We start from the raw sequence: 26,799 nt of genomic DNA on the forward strand, positions 1-26,799 counted from the left end.
TCAATTTAAAAAAAAGGCAAGCAAAAAGCCATTTGTTCACTTAAATGCCTGTTGCAGAGTGCTGAGTTATATAAAATTCACTTCAGACTTTCAGACATTTCCTTCTATGTCACACAACACTGACTATGCAAAGCGAATGGGGAATTCACCTACACAGCTGATTTGACCACAGAACAAAAGGACTAAGTTGTTCATGAAGAGAATTACCTCAAGTGGTTGAAATCACTTTGTAGGTAAGTAAATTTTGACAGGTACCTAAAAAAGATCTCACCTCAAGGAAGGGTGGCTTTTCAGTTTGTTCCAATCACTTTTTGCACACTGAGAGAGCTCCTTAGCTTCTTTCCAGTTCCCATTGGCCATTGCAGTAGAAATGTCACTCAGCATGTGTGCGGCGGCTGCATATCTGAGGGAAAAATCCACATCATCCAAGTTTCAAATGTGAATGAACATTCACATAACAAATACCACATCCTATCCCTGAGATCTAATTCTGAAGGGTAAAGTGTTTCTTGAAAATATGAAGAGTATTTAAATCTTACTCTAGTAATAAAAACATGTTACTGCCCTAAAGTAGCCTGAAACAATTAATATAGGCTACCTAGCTAGAAAGATAAAAATATTCACACCGTATTATTACATAACATGTTCCACTATATAAATGTAGTATTAATCAGCTCATTGGCTCTCATTCTTCTACTCATTCATTCATTCAACAATCTGGCAGCAACTCCATAAACACATAACTGACTTCAAAATCACATTAGGGGGGATCCCTGGGTGGCACAGCGGTTTAGCGCCTGCCTTTGGCCCAGGGCGCGATCCTAGAGACCCAGGATCGAATCCCACGTCGGGCTCCTGGTGCATGGAGCCTGCTTCTCCCTCTGCCTATGTCTCTGCCTCTCTCTCTCTCTCTCTCTCTCTCTCTCTCTGTGACTATCATAAATAAAAATTAAAAAAAAATTCAAAATCACATTAGGGCGCAGATCTGGTAAAAATCATTTAGTCAGAGGTAGCCTGGTAGCCCGGACACTCCCCGGGAGACAGCAATGCTGAATTATAAAGATTATGAAACCACTTGCCTAAACAAAGATAACTTCTTATTGCATCTTTAGATATGAAAAAGACATCTGCCCCAGTGATGCTCTGAGCACATGATCATTGTATTTTGGACTCTCACCTAAAAGAAAAGCATGAAATATCATTATGTGCAAATGCGTTCAAATAAGAGTAAAGGAAATTGCCTCTAAATGTAAAAATTTGCTCATGAACTCTTAAATCTAATTCTCTTATACTACACTATTGGACAATTCTAAGGTTGATAAGAGAATGCAATAGAGAGAACTGTCCTTAGGCTGTCCCAGTCTCACAGGAGCTTCTCCATGTCAGAAGCGGCCCCCACACTCCTAGCCCCATGGCCCTGACCAAGCCCCACCCTCGAGGGGCCACTGAGACCAACCCCATGGGGCCTCATCTCCCGGTCACCTCCAGCGCCACTGGAAAAGGTTACTAGCTCTCATCTCATCATACCGTCATACCGTTGTACCACCCCAGTGCTGTGGAACTGGTCCTTCGGCAGCACTCACCCATCTCCTCAACCCTTCCCCACCCACCATGGCCCTTGCCCCCTCTAAAACCCAGCTAAGAACTCGGTCTTCCCTGCCTGCCTCGCTCCCATGGGGGTGGCTCTTCCCACAGCCCTCACACCCAGAGATGGATGGAGAAGACTCCCTTTCTTCCCAGCTGCTTCGGGATCACTCTCCCCTCTTTGAGAGCACCTCTCCCCTTCCTTGGAAGCCTGTGCTTCCTCCCTGCAGGCATCCTTGGCCACCTGTCTGTCATCTTGCCCCACCTCTATGGCCCATGACTTCAACATCTGTGAGGATGAAGAGCACACTCAGTTTCCAGACTTCCTGGCCAATCATTCTTTTTCCACCTCGCTTCTGCTATCCACATACCGACAGCTGCTCAGAACTTCTGTCCCCAATGCCCTCAAAATCTTCACTTTCAGCATTTCATTCACTGAACCTCTACCCCCAATCCTTCCAGCTCACTTACTGATGGCAACAATTCCCCAACTTCACCAAGACCCACTGTGACTCCTTCTGCAACCACAGCGCCTCCTGGCCTGCAGGCTTCTATGCCCTACCCTGTTGGAGTCAACCAGCCCACCACTCATGGCAAATTTGCACTGTACATCGGGCCCACCCTCATCACAGTGTTCACACCGACCACTTCTCTGACCCAGCTCCCTGAATGGTGGGGAAGAGAATGACAGAGACAGGACAGTTGGCTTCCCTGTAATCTGAGATGACACCTCAGGCCAGCCCTGCTCCCCTGGGAAGCCTGCACACCTGCCCACCCTACAGGATGCACGTTCCTAGCTTTGCCTTCCCAGCCGCACTCCCCATGCAAGCTTCCCCATCACATCTCTCCCACAGGGACAGAGGCCATGTGAGGGGCCCTCTCAGCTTCCCATCATGGCAGCCTCAACCCTGTCCCCACCTTCACCCTCCCTCCAGTGCTCTGGATCCCAGGCCCTCTCGTCTCCCCACACTCTCCCTCCTCTGGTTGTCTCCTCTTCCCTTCTGGTCAGCCTCTCCTATTCTGCCAGGGGATGCATGAAGCACACACACCTTTATATCTGCTTCCCTCAAAACAGCAGCACAAAACTGCTCACCCTCACACTCCACCGCAGCAGTAGCTGTTTCAGAGCCAACCTCTGACCCCCACCCCCACCCCCAGAGTGGCTACTGTCTTCACTGTCAACCTCCACAAATTTCTCTGAAGCAGTTCTTGCACAGGCCACCAACTGCACGCATCTCACTAAATCCAACAGTTTTACTTCTGGCCCCACATCTACTCAGCCTCCTAGCGACTGTCCTCATGACTGGAGACACATGACTACCCACCCCTCTGTGAACCACTCTTCTCTAGGCTTCTATGTCATATGTGCTCCTTATTGTCCCCCATGCCCCTTTCCTGATTGGTCCAGCTCTCCATCTGACCTCCGAATGCTGGCTGCCATGGTTCTTGCCTTCTCTTCCCCTGTCAGGGGTCTATCCGGTTCCAAGGCTTCAAACACCATCCATGTGTTAGTGACATCAAATGCTTTCTCTAATCTGGAGCTCTTCCCTCAGCTCCTGCCAGCAGGTCCAGCACCAGACATGACACCCTCCTCTGAATAGCTAGTGGGCATCCAGAACTGTGATCCCCAACTAGTACCACCGTCCCTCTCCTGACCCTCCGGCTCATTGGTGGTACCACCAGCTGAGCCATCCATGATTCATGCCTGTCCTTCTCCCACTGTAGTCATAATCATAATCAAGGCATAAACATAATCTCTCCTCCTTCCAAAATTTCTCATACATATTCACCTCGTTACTGCTGCCACCGGCCCAGTCAAGACCTTCGCCTAGACCACCAAGGTTATGTCAGCCTTCCTGTAGCTTCCCTTGCTTCCTTTCACCCCCTATTCCACAGGATGTTTTTTGGAAAATGTGAAACAGACCACCAGCCTGCCTAAACCTCTTCAGTGTCTTCCCATTGCTCAGAGAACACCATTGAGTCTGCTCACAGGGCTTCTGAGAATGAGCATCCCCAGCTCTGCATTCCTGTCTGACTTCCCACTTGCATACTGCCCCTGTGGCCACAGAGGTCTTCTGAGTTTCTCCAACTCAGCAAGTAGCTCCTGCCTCAGGGCCTGGAGCACAGGTTCCCTGCAATGGCCAGATGCACACACCCTGCATGGCTAGCTCCCCCTCAATCCTGAGTCTCAATCCAAATGTCACCTCTCCAGGGACACTCTCTACAAAGTGGAACTTGCCCAGCCTGCCCCTCCATCAGCATAACACTTTTCACATGCCACAATTACTTTTATTTTCTATCTCCCCCAGTACAATATAACCTCATGGTGGCACAGACTCTATCTGTCCATACTGCAATCCCACCACCTAGGCACATTGTAAGTACTCAACACTCAACTCATATATATTGAATAAATGAGGATAGAAAAGACAGGATAGGGCAGCCCTGGTGGCTCAGCAGTTTAGCGCCGCCTTCAGCCTGGGGTGTCCCGGAGACCCAGGATCGAGTCCCACGTCAGGCTCCCTACATGGAGCCTGCTTCTCCCTCTGCCTCTCTCTCTCTCTCTCTCTCTCTCTGTGTGTCTGTCGTGAATAAATAAATAAAAAATCTTAAAAAAAAAAAAAGACATGATATATTTCAAGTACCAACAAGGCTTATCAGATCAGGTATCATATTACCAGGTATTATATAATTACCATTTCTGAAGTCAGTTAAATCGAATTTCATTTACATTTTAAGGCCCTTTGTATAACAAAAAGATGGGTTTTTTTTGGGGGGGGGGTATTTTTGGATATTTTTTTATTGGAGTTCAATTTGCCTACATATAGCATAATATCAGTGCTCATCCAGTCAAGTGCCCCCGTCAGTGCCCATCACCTAGTCACCCCAACCCCCCGCCCACCTCCTTTTCCACTAACCCTTGTTTACCAGAGTTAGGTGTCTCTCATGTTTTGTCATCCTCACTGATATTTTCACTCATTTCCTCTCCTTTCCCCTTTATTCTCTTTCACTATTTTTTATATTCCCCAAATGAATGAGACCATATAATGTTTGTCCTTCTCCGATTGATTTACTTCACTCAGCATAATACCCTCCAGTTCCATCTACGTCAAAGCATATGGTGGGTATTTGTCGTTTCTAATTGCAGAGTAATATTCCATTGTATACATAGACCACATCTTCTTTATCCATTCATCTTTCGATAGACACCGAGGCTCCTTCCACAGTTTGGCTATTGTGGACATTGCTGCTAGAAACATTGGGGTGCAGGTGTCCTGGCATTTCACTGAATGTTTCATCTGTATCTTTGGGGTAAATCCCCTGCAGTGCAATTGCTGGGTCATAGGGCAGATCTATTTTTAACTCTTTGAGGAAGCTCCACACAGTTTTCCAGAGTGGCTGTACCAGTTCACATCCCTACCAACAGTGCAACAGGGTTCCCCTTCCTCCACATCCTCTCCAACATTTGTTATTTCCTGTCTTGTTAATGTTCACTATTCTCACTGGTGTGAGGTGGTTATCTCATTGTGGTTTTGATTTGTATTTCCCTGATGGCAAGTGATGTGGAGCATTTTCTCATGTGCTTGTTGGCCATGTCTATGTCTTCCTCTGTGAAATTTCTGTTCATGTCTTTTGCCCATTTTATGATTGGACTGTTTGTTTCGTTGCTGTTGAGTTTAATAAGTTCTTTATAGATCTTGGATACTAGCCTTTTATCTGATACATCATTTGCAAATATCTTCTCCCATTCTGTAGGTTGTCTTTTATTTTTGTTGACTGTTTCTTTGCTGTCCAGAAGCTTTTGATCTTGAAGAAGTCCCAATAACTCATTTTTGCTTTTGTTTCCCTTGTCTTCATGGACGTCCCTTGCAAGAAGTTGCTGTGGCCAAGTTCAAAAAGGGTGTTGCCTGTGTTCTCCTCTAGGATTTTGATGGAATCTTGTCTCACATTTAGATCTTTCATCCATTCTGAGTTTATCTTTGCATACAGTGTAAGAGAATGGTCTAGTTTCATTCTTCTGCATGTGGCTGTCCAATTTCCCCAGGAACATTTATTGAAAAGACTGTCTTTCTTCCAGTGGATAGTCTTTCCTGCTTTGTCGAATATTAGTTGACCATAAAGTTGAGGGTCCACTTCTGGGTTCTCTATTCTGTTCCACTGATCTATGTGTCTGTTTTTGTGCCAGTACCACACTGTCTTGATGACCACAGCTTTGTAGTACAACCTGAAATCTGGCATTGTGATGTCCCCAGCTATGGTTTTCTTTTTTAATATTGCCCTGGCTATTTGGGGTCTTTTCTGATTCCACACAAATCTTAAGATGATTTGTTCTAACTCTCTGATTTTTTTTTCATGGTATTTTGATAGAGATTGCATTAAATGTGTCAATTGCCCTGGGTAACATTGACATTTTCACAATATTAATTCTTCCAATCCATGAGCATGGAATGTTTTCTATCTCCTTATGTCTTCCTCAATTTCTTTCAGAAGTGTTCTGTAGTTTTTAGGGTATAGATCCTTTAAGTCTTTGGTTAGGTTTATTCCTAGGTATCTTATGCTTTTGGGTGCAATTGTCAATGGGATTGACTCCTTAATTTCTCTTTCTTCAGTCTCATTGTTAGTGTATAGAAATGCCGCTGACTTCTGGGCATTGATTTTGTATCCTGCCACACTGCCAAATTGCTGTATGAGTTCTAGCAACCTTGGGGTGGAGACTTTTGGGTTTTTGATGTACAGTATCATGTCATCTGCGAAGAGGGAGAGTTTGACTTCTTCTTTGCCTTTTATTTGAATTTGAATGCCTTTTATTTATTTTTGTTGCCTGATTGCTTAGGCTAGGACTTCTAGTACTGTGTTGAATAGCAGTGGTGAGAGTGGATATCCCTATCATGTTTCTGATCTTAGGGGAAAGACTCCCAGTGTTTCCCCATTGAGAATGATATTTGCTGTGGGCTTTTCGTAGATGGCTTTTAAGATGCTGAAGAATGTTCCCTCTATCCCTACACTCTGAAGAGTTTTGATCAGGAATGGATGCTGTATTTTGTCAAATGCTTTCTCTGCATCTATTGAGAGGATCATATGGTTCTTGTTTTTTCTCTTGTTGATATGATCTATCACATTGATTGCTTTACGAGTGTTGAACCAGCCTTGCATCCCGGGGATAAATCCCACTTGGTGTTGGTGAATAATCTTCTTTAATGTAGTGTTGGATCCTATTGGCTAGTATCTTGTTGAGAATTTTTGCATCCATGTTTATCAAGGGATATTGGTCTATGATTCTCCTTTTTGGTGGGGTCTTTGTCTGGTTTTGGTGGCCTCAAAGTGATGCTGGCCTCATAGAACGAGTTTGGAGTATTCCACTTCTTTCTATCTTTCCAAACAGTAGAATAGGTATGGTTTCTTCTTTAAACGTTTGATAGAGTTCCCCTGGGAAGCCATCTGGCCCTGGGCTTTTGTGTCTTGGGAGGTTTTTAATGACTGCTTCAATTTCCTCCCTGGTTATAGGTCTGTTCAGGTTTTCTATTTCTTCCTGTTCCAGTTTTGGTAGTTTGTGGTTTTCCAGAAATGCATCCGTTTCTTGTAGATTGCCTAATTTATTGGCATATAGCTGCTAATAGGTTTTTAAAATCGTTTGAATTTCCTTGGTATTAGTGGTGATCTCTCCTTTTTCACTCGTGATTTCATTAATTTGAGTCTTTTTTATTTTTAATAAGGCTGGCTAATCGTTTATCTATCTTTATTAATTCCTTCAAAGAACCAACTCTTGGTTTTGTTGATCTGTTCCACAGTTATTCTGGTCTCTATTTCATTGAGTTCTGCTCGAATCTTTATTAACTTGCTTCTTCTGCTGGATGTAGGTTTTATTTGCTGTTCTTTCTCCAGCTCCTTTAGGTACAAGGTTAGCTTTTGTATTTGAGTTCTTTCCAGTTTTTGAATGGATGCTTGTATTGCGATGTATTTCCCCTCAGGACTGCTTTTGCTGTATCCCAAAGATTTGGAACAGTTGTATTTTCATTCTCATTAGTTTCCATGAATCTTTTTAATTCTTCTCTAATTTCCTGGTTGACCCTTTCATCTTTTAGCAGAATGGTCTTTAACCTCCACATGTTTGAATTTCTTCCAAATTTCTTCTTGTGATTTATTTCTAGTTTCAAAGCATTATGGTCTGAAAATATGCAGGGACAATCCCAATATTTTGGGGATACCTACTTTCTCAAAAGAATCTGGCATGCTTTTTCTTTCCAGCTCCCCTGCTTTTGAACTTGTCACCCATGGTTTTGTCAATCATAGAACTAAAAAGTAATCTCCCTTAGGCCAGTAATAAGGACAATTATAATGCTAACTAGGACATACTAAGTCATCCCCAAGGGCCAGGCTCTAAGCACAAGTACTTTGCATGTATTAACACACATCTGGAGGAATATACTATTATCCATCCCTTTCATAGATGGGGAAACTGAGGCACGGGGTGGTTTCACCAGTTCTTTACTACAGAGAGGCTGGAACCTGGCTTCAGTGTACACAGTTTCATCAAAGAGAAAGAACATAAAGTCACTAAAAATGAAAAGGTTAAAAGATATGAGACAACTCAAAACAGAGTAAGGACATATTCTTATTTAAAAGAATTTATTCCAGTAGGACACAAACAAGACAGTGAGCTTCCTGACAACTCAGCAAACTGGGCTAGAGTCCATGTATATCGATGCTGCTTTGATTCCATAATTTCAATGTTATTTTTTAAAGCACACATTAGACAACATATTAACAACTCTCCTAAAATCAAGTATCAGAATCAATTTCAGTTACATATGAGTCATAAACTTTAAATCAAGAATCAAAAGTGCCATTTTAGGAATCTAAATTAATCTTTTTTATAATGATGGGCTTTTAAAGGAAATCCAAGTTTTTTTTTTCCTGTAGGAAATCTTTACCAAAACCTGCTTTGTCAGTCAAACCAAACATTCACTGAGTCCATGTGCCAAAACAGATTGGTGACAATCTCTAATCTTGCATGTGCATGATTTGAGTATACGCACACAAGTTAGAGTTAGTATTAGCTTCATTTGAAGCGTTATTGCTAGGGAAACATTCATCTTCGGCCTTGTTCGTGCCACTAACATATTCACAAGGCAGGTTTGTTCAAGTGTCTGTATTTACAAAATGTTTCCTGCCAAAGCTATTTGGGAACATGGGGCAGGAAAAATTTTTGTAGTTCTAACTCCAAACTCATTGGTTTTGGGCAACCTTAATCTAAACATATTTCTATATTCTCCTTATAGTCTCAGAAACATATAATAATAATGAAAACTTTTACGTACATGTAAAGTGACACAGTTATTATAATGAGCTAATATATGATCTTACCTGATGAGATCGTCTTTGTCTTGGAAGATCTGGGTTTTCCGATTGATGGTGTACCTAGGAAACTCCATTCGGCCAAGATTGACCAAAAGCACAGTCGAAAGCTGTCCCTGACCACCACAGGCGGCTTCCTCATCTTCCAGTGAGTCCGTCAGGGAAAAAAGCAGCAAGACCCGGGAAAAAATAGCTCGAGGACCTTTACAGACTCTCAGTGACTGTCCCGCCAAGGCTTTAGCTCTGAAAAATGTACAGTATAGATAAATAACTTTGTTTTTTTAAAAAGCATTTGGAGGTTAGATTTTACAAATTATTCTCAGAAAAAATAAAGGTAAGTGGCAATCATTATTCTAACCCTGAAGCAAATCTACCACTTCCAGCTCTGTGAACTTGGAGCTTAACTTAACCTCTTTGAGGCTCAGAGCCTACCCAGGGACATGGTGAAGATTAAATGAGATTCTATCTCCAAATCGTTTGACATAAGGTTTGGCTCAATAAAAAAGCAACATAGGTTTATACTGGTCATGAATGTGTAAAATACAAGAAAAGTCATACAAGTAGCCGTTTTCACTTCTTGACAAGTGACATTCAGATTAAATAATATTTATTTAAAATGTCATTATTTGGGTACCCGGCTGGCTCAGTAGGTAAAGCATGCATCTCTTGATCTTGGAGTTGTGAGTTTGAGCCCCATGTTGGGCATAGAGACTACTTAGTAAAAATTTTTTGAAAATAAAATTAAATAAATAAAATAATAAAATAAATAAAATAAAATAAAATAAAATAAAATAATAAAATAAAATAATAAAATAAAATAAAATAAAATAAAATAAAATAAAATAAAATAAAATAAAATAAAATAAAATAAAATAAAATGCCATCATCAAAGGCTGTTGGTTAGCATGATTTTGTGTACCAAAAAGTGGTCCCAAGATCTGGTGCTATTCTGTGATATGCAAAGTTGTCCAAAAGCATCTCTGCTCTAGGGTTACCTCAGAGTAAATTGAATTTGATTCTGGATGCCTTCGAGGTAGGCCTGGAGGTCTGAATTAAATTCAGGGCCACGTGGGCCCTCTGGCTCTTACAACTTGGATACCATCTAGAACAGTGTTTCTCAAACTTAGCACTATTGACATGTGGGCAGGATAATTCTTTGCTGGGGAGAAGGGTGATGTCCTGTACATTATAGGATACTCAGCAGCATCACTGGCCTCTACCCAGTAAATGCCAGTAGTGCTCACTTCCCTCTTCATCAAGACAATCAAAATGCCTCCAGACGTTACCAGATAGATATTCCCTAGAGGGCAAAGTCACTTGCAGTTGAGAACCACTGGCCTAATGGAAGACCTTACTTTCCTATCCATCCCAGAATTATTAACCCAAAAGCAGTGCTACATCCTAAGGGTGTTATAGAAATTAGTGCACCATCAGATACATGAGGGGACACAGGTGAGATTCCTATCACACCACTATTTAATTAAGAGTCACTCATCTAACAGAGACTGATACGAAGTGCCCACACTTTGTCCATCTCCATTCAGCATCCCAGGGATGCCCCAGTTGGCCAATTCTCTGAGTTCAGAAGGAACCATTAAACATGGTAAAATGAGCAATGATTATCTACTGGGATTAAGAAAGTATAAATAATGCGCCTTTTCTGTTTCTTCATGATAACAGCAAAGTACAATAACAAGGCACTGCCTTTATTTGGGGCTGTCAGAGACTCAGGTTCCATTGCTGAGTTCTACAACAAAATGAAGAAAGAAAGTACAATCTTAAAGGACAGTGATTTTAGTACAACTAAAATAGCCTTGAGAATCTTATGTTCCTACAAGTCCAAAGTCAGGGATTAAAAAAAAAAAAAAAGTTAACCTTATTTCTTTTATTTCTGTTCATATCCTTAGTGCTTATACTGAGAGCACTGCTAATTTCAATGTTCACTTACTTATAAAATGTTACATATGGTTACATAAAATACTTAATACAATTAAAGAAATTGCATTTCTATATACCTATATACCTATATACCAATAATGAAGCAAAAAAAAGATAAATTTTAAAAAATCTCATTTACAAATGTACCAAAAATAATAAGATATCTAGGAATAAACCTAACCAAAGAGGTAAAAGTCCTGTACACTGCAAACTATAAAATGCTCATGAAAGAAACTGAAGAGGACACAAAGAAATGGAAAGACATTCCATGCTCATAGATCAAAGAACAAATATTATTAAAATGTCTATACTACCCAAAGCAATCTACACATTTAATGCAATCCCTGTCAAAATACCAACAGCATTTTTCACAGAACTAGAACAAAGAAGCCTAAAATTTATATGGAATCACAGAAGACCCCAAATAGCCAAAGTAATCTTCAAAAAGAAAAACAAAGATGGAGGATCATGATTCCAGACTTCAAGTTATATTACAAAGCTGTAGTAATCCATAATCTCTATACCCAACATGGGCCTTAAACTCATAACCCCGAAATCAAGAGTCCCATGCTCTAACAACTGAAGCCTGCCAGGCACCCACAAAGCTACAGTCATCAAAGATGTATGGTTCTAGCACAAATAAAGACACACAGATCAATACAACAGAACATAAAATCCAGAAATGAACCAACAATTATACAATTAATCTTCAACAAAGCAGGAAAGAACATCCAGTCGGAAAGACAGTCTCTACAACAAATGGTGTTGAGAAAACTGGCAGCCAGCCACATACAGAAGAATGAACTGAACCACTTCCTTGCAGCATACACAAAAATAAGTTAAAAATGGATTAAAGACATAAATGTGATTCAGGAAACCATAAAAATTCTAGAGGAGAAAACAGGCAGCAACTTCTTTGACATCAGTTGAAGCAGGTTCTTACTAGATATGTCCCCTGAAGCAAGGGAAACAAAAACAAAAATAAACTACTGGGACTATATCAAAATAAAAAGCTTCTGCACAGTGAAGGAAATAATTGACAAAACTAAAAGAAAACTTACAGAATGGGAGAAGATATTTGCAAATAACATCCAAGAAAGGGTTAGTATCCAAAATACACAAAGAACTTACATAATTCAACACACCCAAAAAACCTCACAAATAATCCAATTAAAAAATGGGCAGAAGACATGAACAGACATTTCTCCAAAGAAGGCATACAGATCAGGACACGTGGGTGGCTCAGCAGTTGAGCGCCTGCCTTTGGTCCACAGCATGATCCTGGAATTCCGGGATCGAGTCCCACCCACATCAGGCTCCCTGCATGGAGCCTGCTTCTCCCTCTGCCATGTCTCTGCCTCTCTCTCTGTGTCTCCCATGAATAAATAAGTAAAATCTTAAATTAAAAAAAAAAAAAAAGACAGATGGCCAACAGACATATGAAAAGATACTCATCATCATTCACCATCAGGAATATGCAAATCAAAACCACAATGAGATATCACCCCCCACCTGTCAGAATGGCTAAAATCAACATCACAAGAAAAACAGATGCTGGTGAGGATCTGGAAAAAAGGAACCTGCCTGCACTGTTGGTGGGAATGCACAATGGTGCAGTTACTTATTCTAGAAAACAGTATGGAGCTCCCTCAGAAAATTAAAAATAGAACTAACCCATGATCCAGCAATTTTACTACTAGGTATTTACCCAAAGAATACAAAAATACTGATTTGAAGGGACACATGTACTCTGGTATATTAGCAGCATCATTTAAAATAGCCAATTTATGGAAGCAGTCCAAGTATCCATTAACTGATGAATGGATTAAGATGTGGTATATACATACAATGGAATATTATTTAACCATAAAAAAGAATGAAATCTTGCCATTTGCAACGACATGGATGGATCCAGAGACTATTATGCTAAGTGAAATAAGTCAGAGAAAGACAAATTCTGTATGATTTCACTCACATGTGGAATTTAAGAAACAAAACAAGCAAAGGGGAAAAAATTAGAGGGAGGGAGAGAGAAAGAGAAATCAAGAAACAGACTTTTAATTATAGAGAACAAACTGATGGTTACCAGAGGGGAGGGGAGTGTGGGGATGGGTGAAATAGATGATAGGGATTAAGGAGTGCACTTGTCATGATAAGCACTGGGTATTGAATGGAAGTGTTGAATCGCTATATTGTACAACCTGAAACTAGTATAATACTGTATGTTAACTGACTAGAATTAAAATAAAAACAAAAAAAATTTAGGGATGCCTGGGTAGCTCCGCAGTTAGCCATCTGCCTTCGACTCAGGGTGTGATCCCGGTTCAGGGATCAAGTCCCACATTGTTATCCTTGCAGGGAGCCTGCTTCTTCCTCTGCCTATGTCTCTGCCTCTCTCTCTGTGTCTCTCATGAATAAATAAATAAAATTTTAAAAAAATTTAAACAAGAAAGAACTTAGGTGGGCCCAGATGGCTCAGTCAGTTAAGCATCTGCCTTTGGCTCAGGTCATGATCCCAGGGTCCTGGGATCCAGCCCCTCATCAAGCTCCCTGTTCAGTGGGTAGCCTGCTTCTCCTTCTCCCTCTGCCTGCTGCTCCCTCTGCTTGTGCTTTCTCTCTTGCTCTCTGTCAAATAAATAAAAATCCTTAAAATTAAAAAAAAAAGAAAAAGAAAATAAAGAGAAAGGACTTAGGGGAAGTGGGTCCCCTAAAATAAAGAGAAAGGACTTAGGGGACTGCCTGGGTGGCTCAAGTCAGTTGAGTATTTGACTCCAAGTCATGGTCCCCAGGTTGTGAGATCAAGCCCCACATCAGGCTCTGTACTCAGTGGGGAGTATGCTTGAGATTCTTTCCCTCTGACTCTCCACAACCCGCCCCCCAGCTCGTGCATGCTCTTGCTTGCTCGAACACTCTCTCTCTCAAATTAATCATCTTTAAAAAAAGAATGTCTAAATGTCTAAGAAGACATTTAATGTCTAAATGTCTTAGAAGACATTTAATATACTACGAAGATTCTATAATCCTAAAAGTCAATTAACTATAAATACATAATTAAAATATTTTTTAAAAACCTATAGTATTAAACTTTTTGAAGAGTTAGTAGTGACAGTTTTCTTAATAATGCATGTCTTGTTTGTAGCTATGTTTTTTTAAAAGATTAATATTTGTAGTATCTCCCAACAAAGATTGGCTCTTGACACATAACAGCTGAAAGTTACTTGTGCACATGCACATATATGCCCATGTGTGTATTCAGAAAGACACACTATATATTACACAAAATAAACATTGACATTGTTTTAAAGTGTTTTCAAAAGCATCACTTACTTTATCCTCAACAACTCCAAATTAAAGTTAATATAGCTGCATTCTAGAGATAATGTGAGGAAAAAAAATAAATTCTGAAGGTTTTTACATCTTTCCCCAAATTGAAACATTTCAAGGTCTTCACAAAAGCAAAAGAAACAAACCATAGCTCTTGGTCAATTTTATGTTCTAAACCCAAGAAAAACTACATATTAAGACTGATAGATTATACTTCAATAAAGAGTTGACTAAAATAAATATTCGACCAAATATATTACTGTAAGTCCTGTAGGAAAGGAGTTAAAATTGCATTTTTCTTGAATAAGAATATACTAGAATTTACCACATGCCTACTGCTTCCTGATTTTTCTTGGCCCTAGAAATTCCTTGGTCTTAGTAGTATTACTTATTAAAAATAAACCAAGAAAGAATCCAAGCTATTGTGATAAGGCTCTTCTGTCTTATCAATCTAACTACAAATAAGATAAGAAATTATAATTTGAAACAATGTACCATCTGTTATCATAAGTTAATATGTGCTATCAACATTTTAATGTTTTTACTGAAACAATATCCAACAAAACCTTTTTAAAATCACTGCACCGATTCCAGGCTGATTCTTGCCCCAAGTGCAGACTGAAGGCTGTTTGGCCAATTTGAGGAAGTTGTCCACCAGCTGCTGTTTCTGTCCATTGGGATTCACCAAGTGGAAGGCCTTTGCCAGGGTTTTCAGTTCAGGAGCAGAAAGCAGTTCAAGTACTTCAGAGAGCTCTTGCAACTCAGACTCTGAAATGGATTAAAAAAAAAAAAAAAGGTAAACATAGTTTTAAAGATTTTTATTATTTTCTAGCTCTATTGACTTTGAGAAGAATGAAGCTTACTTAAATGCAAATATAATGAACAAGACAAATTTTAACTGAATCTGTAATATCATCAAGGAAGACTTACAATCCAAAGCATACCCAGGTGGATGAATAGCTGAGCAAACCATGTGAGAAACTTAGGTGGGTTAGACATTTTAAATGGAGTTGGTGACCTTGAACTCTTGACCTTAGGTCTCTATTGAACTCAAGGAATGAGCAACAAATCCATCCCCCCAGTTGATAAAGGGGGAAATTTTTGATGTAAGAACTCTGACACAACAGTTTTTTTCAGTCTGCCCTGGATGGCTCTAGCAGGCCACAGTCCAACTGCCTTAAGGTTCTTTACCATGGGAACTTCAAACAAACCAATCAAAAAGCAAGCTTTGGTCTTGCTCGTTTCTGGGAACAGTTTTATTTCATTATACTAATAGCTGATTAGTAGCTGACAATTATGAGGAACTTAGATAGGTACAATAACACTGTTTGAAGTAACATTATGATTTGGGGACAGCAGCTCCCTGAGAATCAACTCTGCATTTGGGAAGTGTCTCTAAAAATCCAAATCCCAGGGGAACAACCATCCAGTCGCCAGTCTCCACTACAGTTTGAGGCAGCTACTTTATGGATAAGACCATTTTGAATTATTCATGCAGAAGCCATTTCTTTTTTGGAATGGGACGGGGTGAGGAGTGAGTTGCTGGACCTCGGATTATGGTTTGCTAGGTTTAGAGGCAGCCAGTGATTGAACTAGTGAGTAGATGGATAAGAGCATAATTAAAGACTTGTTTTTATGGTAGATTTTCTGTAAAAATCTTAAATGTTTCTTTTTAGGCTAGCCAGATCTATGTACCTATGTACAGATGACCACTCTGTTTTCTTCACTGACTATGCTGTGACATTAAAATGGGTTTAAGAAGACAAAACTCTGCCTTTCACTCTATGAAAAGTTACTCGCCCATAAGACGTTAAGCTCTGGGTTTTTTCCTACTCTGGAAATGCACAGCTCTGCTCTGGATTCCCCTCTGCAAGGCAGAAAGCTACTGGTTATGTATGGCACATTGCAGGGCTTTCCTCATACATTTCTGGCAGATTTGCCCAAATCTTCAGATGGGCTGGGTTGTACATACAGCATCCCCTCTCCCAAATATGGGATCTGAAATACACTGATAGTGATGCTAGATATATTAATTTTTAAAACTGTATAGTAAATGTCTTTAGTCCTAGGTTTGTGGTGTGTTCATTTGTGTTAATGTACAGGAAAGAGACATGGACTTGATGGTTATGGGGAGTGTATCTTGATATGTGTACAGGGGTGAATACTGCTAAATTATTAACAGCTTTTCATTTAGGGGTGAGTCATGTGACAAGTGGCCTAATCAGAAAAATGAAGGAGCAAAGATACAAGCTTTACCAAGTGATGAAGTAAACAAGATTTTGTATCTGTTTTTTATCAGGTGTTGTAAAATTTGTGCATGGCTTTTTTCGTTGTGGCTTAGTAATAATTGGTAGAGAAGAAAAGAGGAGGAAAACCCCTCAGCTTTGCTAACCAGTCTTTTCAAAGGTACATAGTTGAGGTGTAAAATCTGATTGGCTTAATGTGTTGAAAAGATCCTATCCTTTATAATATTCACCCCATCCTGTAATCCTCTGTGTAAAGGAATGACATTGTTGTATTCTAGTAATTCACTGTGATTTATAACAAACCAGTGATGTCATTCTATTGTGCACTTTGGTCAAACCATTTCCGTGACTTTAATAAACAGAGTAAACTTGCTGACTGCAAAAAAAAATGCAAGTACAATGAAATTCTACTGCAGAAATTGTAATTAGTAGGGACGCCTGGGTGGCTCTGTCAGTGCAGCTGTCCGACTTTTGATTTCAGCTCTGCTCATGATCTCAAGAGTTATGAGATCAAGCCCCACATCAGGCCCTGCACTAGGCACAGAGCCTGCTTAAGATTCTCTTTATTCTCTCCCTCTACCCCATCCCTCTCTTATTAAAAAAAAAAAAAAAAAAAAAGGAACTGTAATTAGTTTGTCAAACCAATTATTACAGAATATGGAAAATAGGTATCTCATAAAAGTTATAAAATACAATTTCTCACTAAAAAGTAAAGTCTGAATAACATAAAGACACATATGGGGCAGCCCTGATGGCTCAGTGGTTTAGCGCTGCCTTCAGCCCGGGGTGTGATCCTGGAGGCCCAGGATCGAGTCCCACGTCAGGCTCTCTGCATGGAGCTTCCTTCTCCCTCTGCCAGTGTCTCTGCCTCTCTCTCTCTCTCTGTGTGTCTCATGAATAAATAAATAAAAATCTTAAAAAAAAAAAAGACACATATGGGTAACTATTATGGCTTAGACACCCTCATTAAAAACTCACTGGTATATTTGCTGATTACAAGGCCTCCAACTGGACCTCTCCCAAACAGATCAGAGTAAACTGACCATCAGCTCTGCTCTCCCTGTACAGGCCTCTGGCTGGAAACCCTTTTATGTGTTCAATTACTGAACAAACATACACATGTATGCTATCACGAGACCCAGACACCAGTCTAGACCTGAGATTCAGCTGAATCAGACCTGGCTGGTGTCTGCCTTCAAGGCACTTACAGCTTAGGGCAATGCCTTTTTCCTCCATTCAGTAAAGACTTACTAGGTGCACACTGCATGCCAAGTAATGTTCTATGGCCCTGGGCACACTACAATGAACAAACCAAGTCCTGGCCACAAGCAGCTCACCTCTTTCTTTGCATGACAAGCAAGTAAGTAGGTATGTCAGGTGCTGAGAACTATGATAAATAAAAACAAAACTGGCTGAGGCAAAGCAAACGTAGCAGAAGGGCTGGTTCCATGTAGGGTGGTCAGACTGACCTCTGAAGAGGTGATGCAGAGCTGGGTGAATTGAGGGAGCTATGGCAGCAAGTACAAGGCTCTGAAAGCAGTGCACTCAGCTTGCTGCAGAACCCCAAGGAGAGCTCTGTGGCCACAGCAGAGTGAGCAGGACCGTGTCCCATGGGGTCATGCAGATCGAGGGCAGGACTTGGACTTGATTGAGCACAATAGTGAGCCACTGGGGTTGTGGTTAAAGGTCATTTAAAGGTAAGTCAAGGCTCACCTGCAGCAATCACCTGGCATGCATGTCAAACTTGTGAATTTATGAATCTGCACCAAACCGTCCAAGTCAGGTGAGGACAGAAGCTCCCCAGTGGCCCTTATGGACTGATGTGTTGGAAGCAGTGCTCCAAGCAGGGCCTGCATCCTGCTGCCTAATCCCTCTCATTCAAGCTTCTTAACTGAGCCCCTCTGCCTTTTCCCCCAGTCCCAGCACATCACCTAACCTCACTTTACTAAGTGCTCTTCACTACAAACTTCCACACAGAAACCACCTGGCTTTGGTCTGATTTGCCTATTTCAAGACTGACAAGTCAAGACTGTCAGCAACGGGGCAGCCCGCGTGGTTTAGCGCCACCTTTGGCCCAGGGTGTGATCCTGGAGACCCCGGATGGAGTCCCATATTGGGCTCCCTGCATGGAGCCTGCTTCTCCCTCTGCCTCTCTCGGTCTCCTGTCTCTCTCTGTGTCTCGAATGAATGAATGAATGAATGAATGAATGAATGAATGAATGAATGAATGAATAAACAAAATTAAAAAAAAAAAAAAAAGGCTGTCAGCAACTACCTAAGACTCACATTCTCCCTCCACCAATGTTTCCAGTACAATATCACTTTCAGTCCAGGTAGGTAGGTGCTTAATGGATGCTAGAGACAAGACCACCAAAACTACAGTCTCATAGGTTTAAATCAACGAACTTGAGGCAATCAACTTACATACTACAAGAGCTGTATGTGTGTACATGAGGGGGTGGATGAAGCTTTTAGAGGCAATATTAGCTTCAAGTAAACCAGCTTCATTCTATCACAAAGATGAGGCAGCTGAATGAGTCAGATTCTTGCTAGAAGGTGAGAGCTGAGAAGGGGTGAGTTTCTTCACTGACTCAGTGAGGGAGACTTTTGAGGACCTTCAGGGACCCAGGGGAGACTTTATTGTCCTCAACATGAGACAGTCAAGAAAACAACAAATAGTCTTCACCCAGGCTAAGAATGGCTTTAACATGAATAATTTGTTGTCCTAAGGTTAAAAATTCAATTTTTAAAAATTAGTATTTGCCAGGCACCAACAGCACCATCATTCTGCAGAAACTGAGTTCTTCATGCCCTATTTTCAGATTACATTTCCTTTGACTAATCATACCTGTCTGCAGAAAGCCTGCTTGCTGCAATTCTCCAATCACAGGTGTTAAATCAGGGGCAATCTCTTCATATTCCAATTTACTCATTTTAATCCAGCTGAATTTACGTTGAAAAAGTCTTACATATAACTTCTGACCACTAGCTGCAATAAAGTTATGAAAAATATTATCTCCCTTCTCAAAACAATATACTTTTCAAAACAGAGTTGAGTAAAATATATTCTATTAGAAATACACTTATGGTGGGGCACCTGGGTGGCTGTCGGTTAGTTCAGACTCTTGGTTTTGGCTTGGGTCATGATCTCATGGATCATGAGACAAGCCCTGAATCGGGCTCTGTGCTCAGCAGGGAGTCTGCCTGAGATTCTCTCCCTTCGCCCCACCCCCTACTCACACACATGCGCACACTCTCTGAAATAAATAAAATATAATGAATCTCAAAAAAAAAAAAAAAGAAATACACCTATGCTTACTCAAGCCCTGGACCAGCTCTGCCTCTTGTGCATTATCCAAGTCAATGAACCTTACCAAGACTCCATTTTCTGTTAAAAAAAAAAAGGGGGGGGGGTCCTGGGGAAATAACACCATCTTCCCAATGCTGGTGAAAAGATTAAACAAGATGATGTATTTGATGATGGGCAGATCAACCACTAAAAATTTCCAAAATTGGTAATGGTTATTGGCCATTTCAAAACTTCTAAGAACCAGGTTTCTCATTTTTCTAGCCACCAATACTTTCACTCAGAGAAGCCCTACCCAGAATTCCAGTTTTTTTGTTCTCTGCTTTCAGCTTAATATGCATGACTCTATTATTGGCTGAAAATAATCTGAAAAGATTTTCAAAATATGTGTAGGTTTGGTAAAGCAACCATCCCTAACTCAGTGATCTTGGCAAAGTTATTTGATTAACCTGGTCACAAATTTCCTGTTATCTGGATTATCTTTAAATTTCTGCCAATTCAGGAACCCTGAATGGGTGGCTCAGCGGTTTAGCGCCTGCCTTCGGCTCAGGGCACGATCCTGGAGTCCTGGGATCGAGTCGCACATTGGGCCCCCTGCACGAGGCCTGCTTCTCCCTCTGCCTCTCTCTGTCTCTCATGAATAAACAAATAAAATCTTTAAAATAAATAGATTTCTGCCAATTCTAAAATGGTATAATTACACTTCTTAAATCTTCAACTTTTTTTCATTTTTTTCTTTAAAGAGGGAAACTCAATTAGCAACACTTATTTTCACATAGAGACACTGCAAATGACTATTGGTGGGGAGCCATACACAAGAATCTACCAAAACTTGCACTAGGGAAACTATTCATACTTCTCAATTATACAGAGGCACACAGACTACTCAAATGCTCGCATGAATGCAACCAGCACCCAACCAAAGATCTGTGACTTCTGTGGATAGAAGAGTAATGGGGTGTCATTTATGTCCATGTTCTGGTGAGGATAGCACAAGTAGAGATGGAGGCTGTGTGGATAATTTGTGCAACTATGCGCAGAGAAGTATCACTCACATGTTAAAAGTAATACAACGGGATGCCTGGGTGGCTTATTTGGTCAAATGTCTGCCTTTGGCTTAGGTTATGAACTCAGAGTCCTGGGATCCAGCCCCCCATTGGGCTCCTTGCTTAGTGAGGAGTTGGCTTCTCCCTCTCCCTCTGCTCCTCCCCCTGCTCGTGCTATCAAATAAATAAATAAAATCTCTAAAAAAAAAAAAAAAAGTAATACAACGAAGACTGTAATTTCATTGTGGGAATTTAAAACAAAGACCCTTCTCCTGAACATTACTAGTAATATTTAAGATTTTTTTTTAATCCAACTGAAGAGTCAGACAAGATTACTAATAATGAGAGGTGAGCATAGCCCTGAAGTAAGCTTTCCGCAGCTCAGAAGGGACTTCGTTCCGAAAAGCTACCATGGCCCCTTGGATTAGCAGTGCAACAACCAGGGTGGCTTCTGTTCCAAATCAGCACTAAGGGCTTACAGCCACCACTGGCTGCCAAGGAACTGAGGCACAGACCAGTATTTTTAAATGCACCAATTTAGCCTAAAAGTTTCCAATTCCTCCACACCCTACCCTTAAAAAGCGAAGTCTAGAAACCTAAAACATTGTTGGGAGGGAAAAATATGCCTTAATATGCCTTGGTTTGTTCTTTCCTATATTCTACTTCACTTTCATTTTTGAGAAAATGGTATGTGAAAACAATAAAGCAACAACCTAAGTTAAGCTTGATTGCATGCTCAGAATGCAAAGTACACTTTCCTAAATCCCTATTTTTTTTTAACCTGGAAAAGGCTATTTTACAACCATCAAATACACATATAAAGGAAAAACAGGTGCTTCCATTATAACCAAAGTAGAGCTTGTAAGGATGATAGTGCAGAAGCAAACATCCCTAGCCACAAAATCCTGTCTCTTTGTCATGCATATTCTTCTCAAACCTTGTATGTAGCTGGCTGCTTCCCCTGAGTATTCCCAGAGGACTCAGAACCACACTGACTCCTTGTGGTCATTAGATTACTAGCCAAATCAGGAAAGCAAATGGAGGAACATAAGGTTAAGATACCTGATAATTGATAGAATTTAGTTACAATTTCCTTCTCATGTTCATCGAAGAGCATCCTATCCTCTTCATTCTCAAATACAGCTTTCAGCACCACCAGGAAACTCCGAAGGTAGTAAGGATGATTTGGTGGTACTGTTCTTGTTTCATCAGGAACATCATAGCTTGACCCCTGCTCTGAAGTAATTCTGCAAGTAATTTCATTCTTTAGGTCACTATCACCTTCCAGAGGAAGGACATGGATGTTACAGCCTTTAGAAACATCATGTGCAGAACTAGGAGATTTTGTCTCCCAGTTTAACAACTGGGTTTTAGCTTCTGAAGCAACAGTCATTTTTTCTTCTTCACAACTACCTGCCTCACATTTTTCAACATCTTTATCATCTACTCCTGTGATACTCTCCCACTTTGCAAGACTTTCCTCTGAAGTAGACTCCACTGGATTCCCAAGAGTTAAATCTGGTGAAAATAACACAGAAGCATTATCTGAGAAGGCAGGGGTGAGGGATGATCGCCCACATTCCTGGGTAGCCTTTTGGCTTTCAGTTTCCAGTATTTTAGTGCCTTCTACACTATGTTCAGAAATTCTCTGCTCCTCAAGAGAGTCACAGGTAAATACGTTTTCCTTTTGAGAACTATTCTCCAAAATTTGATCCTTGTCCTCAATCTCTGAACAGTTGTCAACCAGGTTCCTACCCACTGTGGATAAGGAACTCTGTGGACTCTTATTGGCAAATTCCTCATTATTCTTACATATTGATTTTTTAGCTTCTGCGTATCTTCTGGACAATTTAGATGACAGGCTTCCCAGAGTAATGACTTTCACATTATGATGTCTCTGCTTATCTTGATTTTTGCACATCAATTTATCATTATTTTTAAAGTAAGGGCTGGTCTGCTGTCTTTTGACCATTTTTATGGAATTACTTTGGTCAGGGATTAAACCCGTCTTTGACGGTGACAACTTTCCCGGTGTTACATCTTCTAAGACAACATTGGTTAAATTTACTGTGGACACATCTGAATTCATTAAGCCAACATGCCTCAGATCAACTGGAGTAATGTCATCACTGTTAACACTAACACACTTTTCATCAAGATGCTGGTTTAAGTCATACCTTGGCACCATTTTACTACAAACAGGGCAGGCAAGTTTAGCAGGTGGTGCATTGTTAAAAAAAGAAATAATGGAGTTATACTCATTTTTTTTAGTTTTACTGATTGATAAACTTCTACGAGGTCTTTTCTTTGCAGGAGATTTCTCTTCTGACATAATGAGTATTAGAAAAACTGGGTGTTTCCAGTAATAAAACCCGGGATATTACTGGGTAAAGACAGCAGTGGTTCACTTTTACTTCCCTGGCTTGAAATAATAACAAGTGGGCTTCTATTTGACTTCATGTTTTCATGTAGTCAGCTTCTTCTCCCTACAACATAAAACACATGTGGATTAAAAATACCGTTCTGAGTTCGACAATAGAGCCGGGGGCTCCCCGGGCACCACCTCCTCCTCCACACAACAATATGCAACCACCGTCTCCGTGAGGTCAGGAAAGTCCTGGCCTTGGGACCGACCAGGGCTCTGCTCCGGGTTCACACGCAATATCTCGCGGTGACCCTCGGCCATCAAACCACCGCGTGAGGCTCCGCAGGGATCATTCCTGAGGCTTTTTATGATCTCAAACTATCCATTTGTAAAAAGCGAAAGCCTGACGGTTCCAGATTCCTTTTTTAAACCCCTGCATCAGTGACTTTTTCCGGGAGGAAGAAAGCCCATCTGCACGACCCCGGGTCAGCTCGGTCTCACAGGCTCGCACAGCACCTCCCCCCTCCCTCCAAGTCGCCGGCATCTGTCACCACGCCCCGGGCCCCCAGGGCAGGCGCGGCCACCGCACCTCCGAGGCTCCGGGGCGCGCGGCCGGGCCTCCCCGCCGGGGCCGCGGGCGCGCACCTGGGCTCCGCCACCACGCCCGCCCGCCCTCGGTCCTCCGCCCTCCGCCCTCCGCCCTCCGCCCTCCGCCCGGCCGCCTCTAGTCGCCAGCGCTCCCCCATGCGGCCCGCACCCCGGACCCCGCGCCCCGCGCCCCCGGACCCCGGCCGGCCGCCCCAGGCTTCCCACCCAGCTCCGCGCGGCCAGACATGCCCAGCCTATCTCCGCGTCTCGGCTCGCCACAGGCGCGGCAAGCGGAGGCCCGAGTAATCGATCCCCTCCCTTCACAGCGCAGGCTGCCCCCCACCCCTCCTCCCGAGGGGCCGAAGCCGAGCCGGGGGCTCCCCGGGCACCTCCTCCTCCACACCTGGCGACCCCTGTCCGTGCACCCGGACCGAACCCCTGTCCCGAGCCGGTAGGAAGGTTGCTTGTGGGGGCGCACCCAGTGTCGGGCGGCCCCCTGGGCGAAGCTGCCCCCGCGGGCCCCGCGGACCCGCGCCCGGAGTCGGCTCGGGGGCTCAGCCGCGTGCTGCGCTCCCCCGAAGAGCCGCCGCCCGCCGCCTCGCCGCAGGAGGCCGGAGGGAGGAGCTCCAGAGCAGAGGCCCAATAAAGTGTAAAGTAGTTGGGCCGTGGGGAGTCGGGAGTACCCACTACTTCGGCCCTTTATATGGTTTCATTGTGAAGCGATACGGTTTCGTGTCCCAGAACGGCTGCTTAACAACGGAAAACTGTCACTGAGACAGAGTGTACCAGTTACCAGCCCCTGAGCACCGACAGCAGCTGGTTCTAGCCTCCCCACGAATGACCCAGAGTGTCCGCTCCCTGAGTGCAGGGCCCCGGGTACCCTTCACCAGTGCTCGCAGCAGGGCCAGCGTGTCCTTACTCCACACACAGCGTCGAAAGAATGCATGGATAGATGAACGAGCCGAAGGGGAAAGGGACGTGAATAGGGAATTCGGCCTCAAATACGTGTCAAGTGCCTGCCTTCCTGTCAGGTGAGGAGGTTCTTGATGCTCAAAATATGGCAGTGAACAGAATGAGGAATGGAGGAGGAGGAAAATCCCTGCCTTCATGGAAAATGCATTCTAGTGGAGGAAGACGGAAGGGAAAAAAAAGCAAAAATAAATTATGTAGAGAATTAAAAGATGAATACTTCGAAGAGAAAGCCAGGAACATCACGGTGAGGGTAGGGAGGACGACTACAGTATGAAAGAGTGGTAAGGAAGGGTTTCACTGAAAAAGATGACCTATGAGCAGACTTGAAGGAGGTAAGGCAGTGGGTACTTGAGAAAAGGGGATTGTAAGCAGATGAAACAGCAACAGGGAGTGTCCCTTGAGCTAGAAGCTTGCCTAGCAGGTCTAGAAATACCAAGAAGGCCAAGACAACTCACTGGAGCAGGAGGGAAGTGAGAGAGGTAGGTAGCAGAGGGCAGGTCATGTAGGGGGCCAAACATTTTCTGTAAAGGGCCAGGTACTAAATGTTCTAGTCTTTTCTGGCCATTGGGTCTCTGGTCACACTGTTGTTGTAGTGTGAAAGCAGCCATAGACCATACGTAACATGAGTGTGGCTGGGTTCCAATAAAACTTTATTTACAGATAGCTGACTAGATTGGGCCTCTGGCTTTAGTCTGCTGACATTTGATAACAGGTCTTGATGGTCTTGCGGATTTTAGCATTTACTGTGAGTGATATGGAGGAACCACTCTGCCATCTATGTTAAGCATAGATGATGGGGGCAGAGGAAAGGGGAGACTGAAAGCAAGAATGGGAGCAGGGAACACAGAAAGCTAAGGAAGTAATCCAAGGAGAGATGATAGTGGCCTGGGTCAGAGCTAATGTTGAAGCTAAAAGAAATAGCAAGATTCTGTATACATTTAGTAGGTATAACCAACAGAATTTGTTCTTGGTGAAGGGTGTAAGGTGTAAGAGAAAGAAAAAAACTTTGCCCTGTCAACTAGGACAAAGGGGAAAGATATCAAGAGTTCAGTTTCAAACACATGTCTTAGTCCATTCAGGCCACTTATAAACTGGATGGATTATAAATAACAGAAATTTACTTCTCACATTTCTTTTGACTGGAAGTCCAAGATCCAGGTGCCAGCAGGGTCAGGTGCTTCTTCTGGATCCCACACTTCTCATTGTATCCTCACATGGTGGAAGGGGCTGGGGAGCCCTGTAAGGTCTGTTTTATAAGAGCACTAATCCCATTCAGGAAGGCTCCTCTCTCATGACCTAATCACTTCCCAAAGACCCCCATCTCCTAATACCATTACATTGGGCGTTAGCATTTCAACATGAATTTGGGGGAGAAGAGGTGGGGCATATGCGAACGTTCAAATCACAGCAACATGTAAGTTTGAAATGCTAATCAGGGGATCCCTGGGTGGCTCAGCTGTTTAGTGCCTGCCTTCAGCTCAGGGCGTCATCCTGGAGACCTGGGATCAAGTCCCACATCAGGCTCCCTGCATGGAGCCTGCTTCTCCCTCTGCCTGGGTCTCTGCCTCTCTCTTTCTCTCTGTATCTCTCATGAATAAATAAATGAAATCTTAAAAAAAAAAAAATGAAATGCTAATCAGACATCGTTGTGGATGAAGACACTTGATACATTAATTAAATCAAGTCAGGAAATAAAAATTTGGGATTCATCAGGCTTTATATGGTATTAATATATGATTCTATGGAGTGACTACAAATGGAGGATTAAAAGATCAGGAAGACTGAACAGTGCCATAAAAAAAAAGGGAGAGGAGACTGAGCCAGCAAAGGAGTCTGAGAAGTTACCAGTGAGGAAGAAGGAAAACAGTTGGCATCCAGAACACCAGGTGAATGATGTGTGTTGAAGATTGGGGGGTGTCAAATGCAGCTAGAATGGAAGATGAATATTGAGAGCAACTATTAGACCTAACAATGTGAAGGGCATTTGGTAACTTTGACAAAAGCTATTGTTACAGAACAGTGGAATGACTGAATAGGATTCAAGAAAGATTGGGAGAGAGGAATTGGAGACTA

General features: G+C 42.2%; 1 protein-coding gene across 8 annotated transcripts in view; it reads right to left on the reverse strand.

Moving 5' to 3' along the window:
• The window catches only part of FAN1 (FANCD2 and FANCI associated nuclease 1), a 39,859-nt gene extending 15,538 nt beyond the window's left edge, over nucleotides 1-24,321 (reverse strand). The window contains exons 1-6 of one of the 8 annotated variants that reach the window (XM_038532604.1): nucleotides 24,158-24,321; nucleotides 21,864-23,287; nucleotides 19,297-19,437; nucleotides 14,769-14,970; nucleotides 8,950-9,183; nucleotides 272-403 (exon numbers count right to left, since the gene is read on the reverse strand). In XM_038532604.1, the coding sequence (XP_038388532.1) occupies nucleotides 272-403; nucleotides 8,950-9,183; nucleotides 14,769-14,970; nucleotides 19,297-19,437; nucleotides 21,864-23,133 (1,979 nt within the window). In that variant the 5' untranslated portion in view covers nucleotides 23,134-23,287; nucleotides 24,158-24,321. Of the gene's footprint in view, nucleotides 1-271; nucleotides 404-8,949; nucleotides 9,184-14,768; nucleotides 14,971-19,296; nucleotides 19,438-21,863; nucleotides 23,698-23,755; nucleotides 23,845-23,979; nucleotides 24,026-24,157 lie in introns of those variants that run through there. The other 7 variants (XM_038532606.1, XM_038532605.1, XR_005356908.1 and 4 more) reach the window with 7 other exon arrangements.
• Nucleotides 24,322-26,799: the final 2,478 nt, after the last annotated feature.

Source organism: Canis lupus, chromosome 3 (genome assembly GCF_011100685.1).
Source record: "Canis lupus familiaris isolate Mischka breed German Shepherd chromosome 3, alternate assembly UU_Cfam_GSD_1.0, whole genome shotgun sequence".
Classification (NCBI taxonomy): Eukaryota; Metazoa; Chordata; class Mammalia; order Carnivora; family Canidae; genus Canis; species Canis lupus.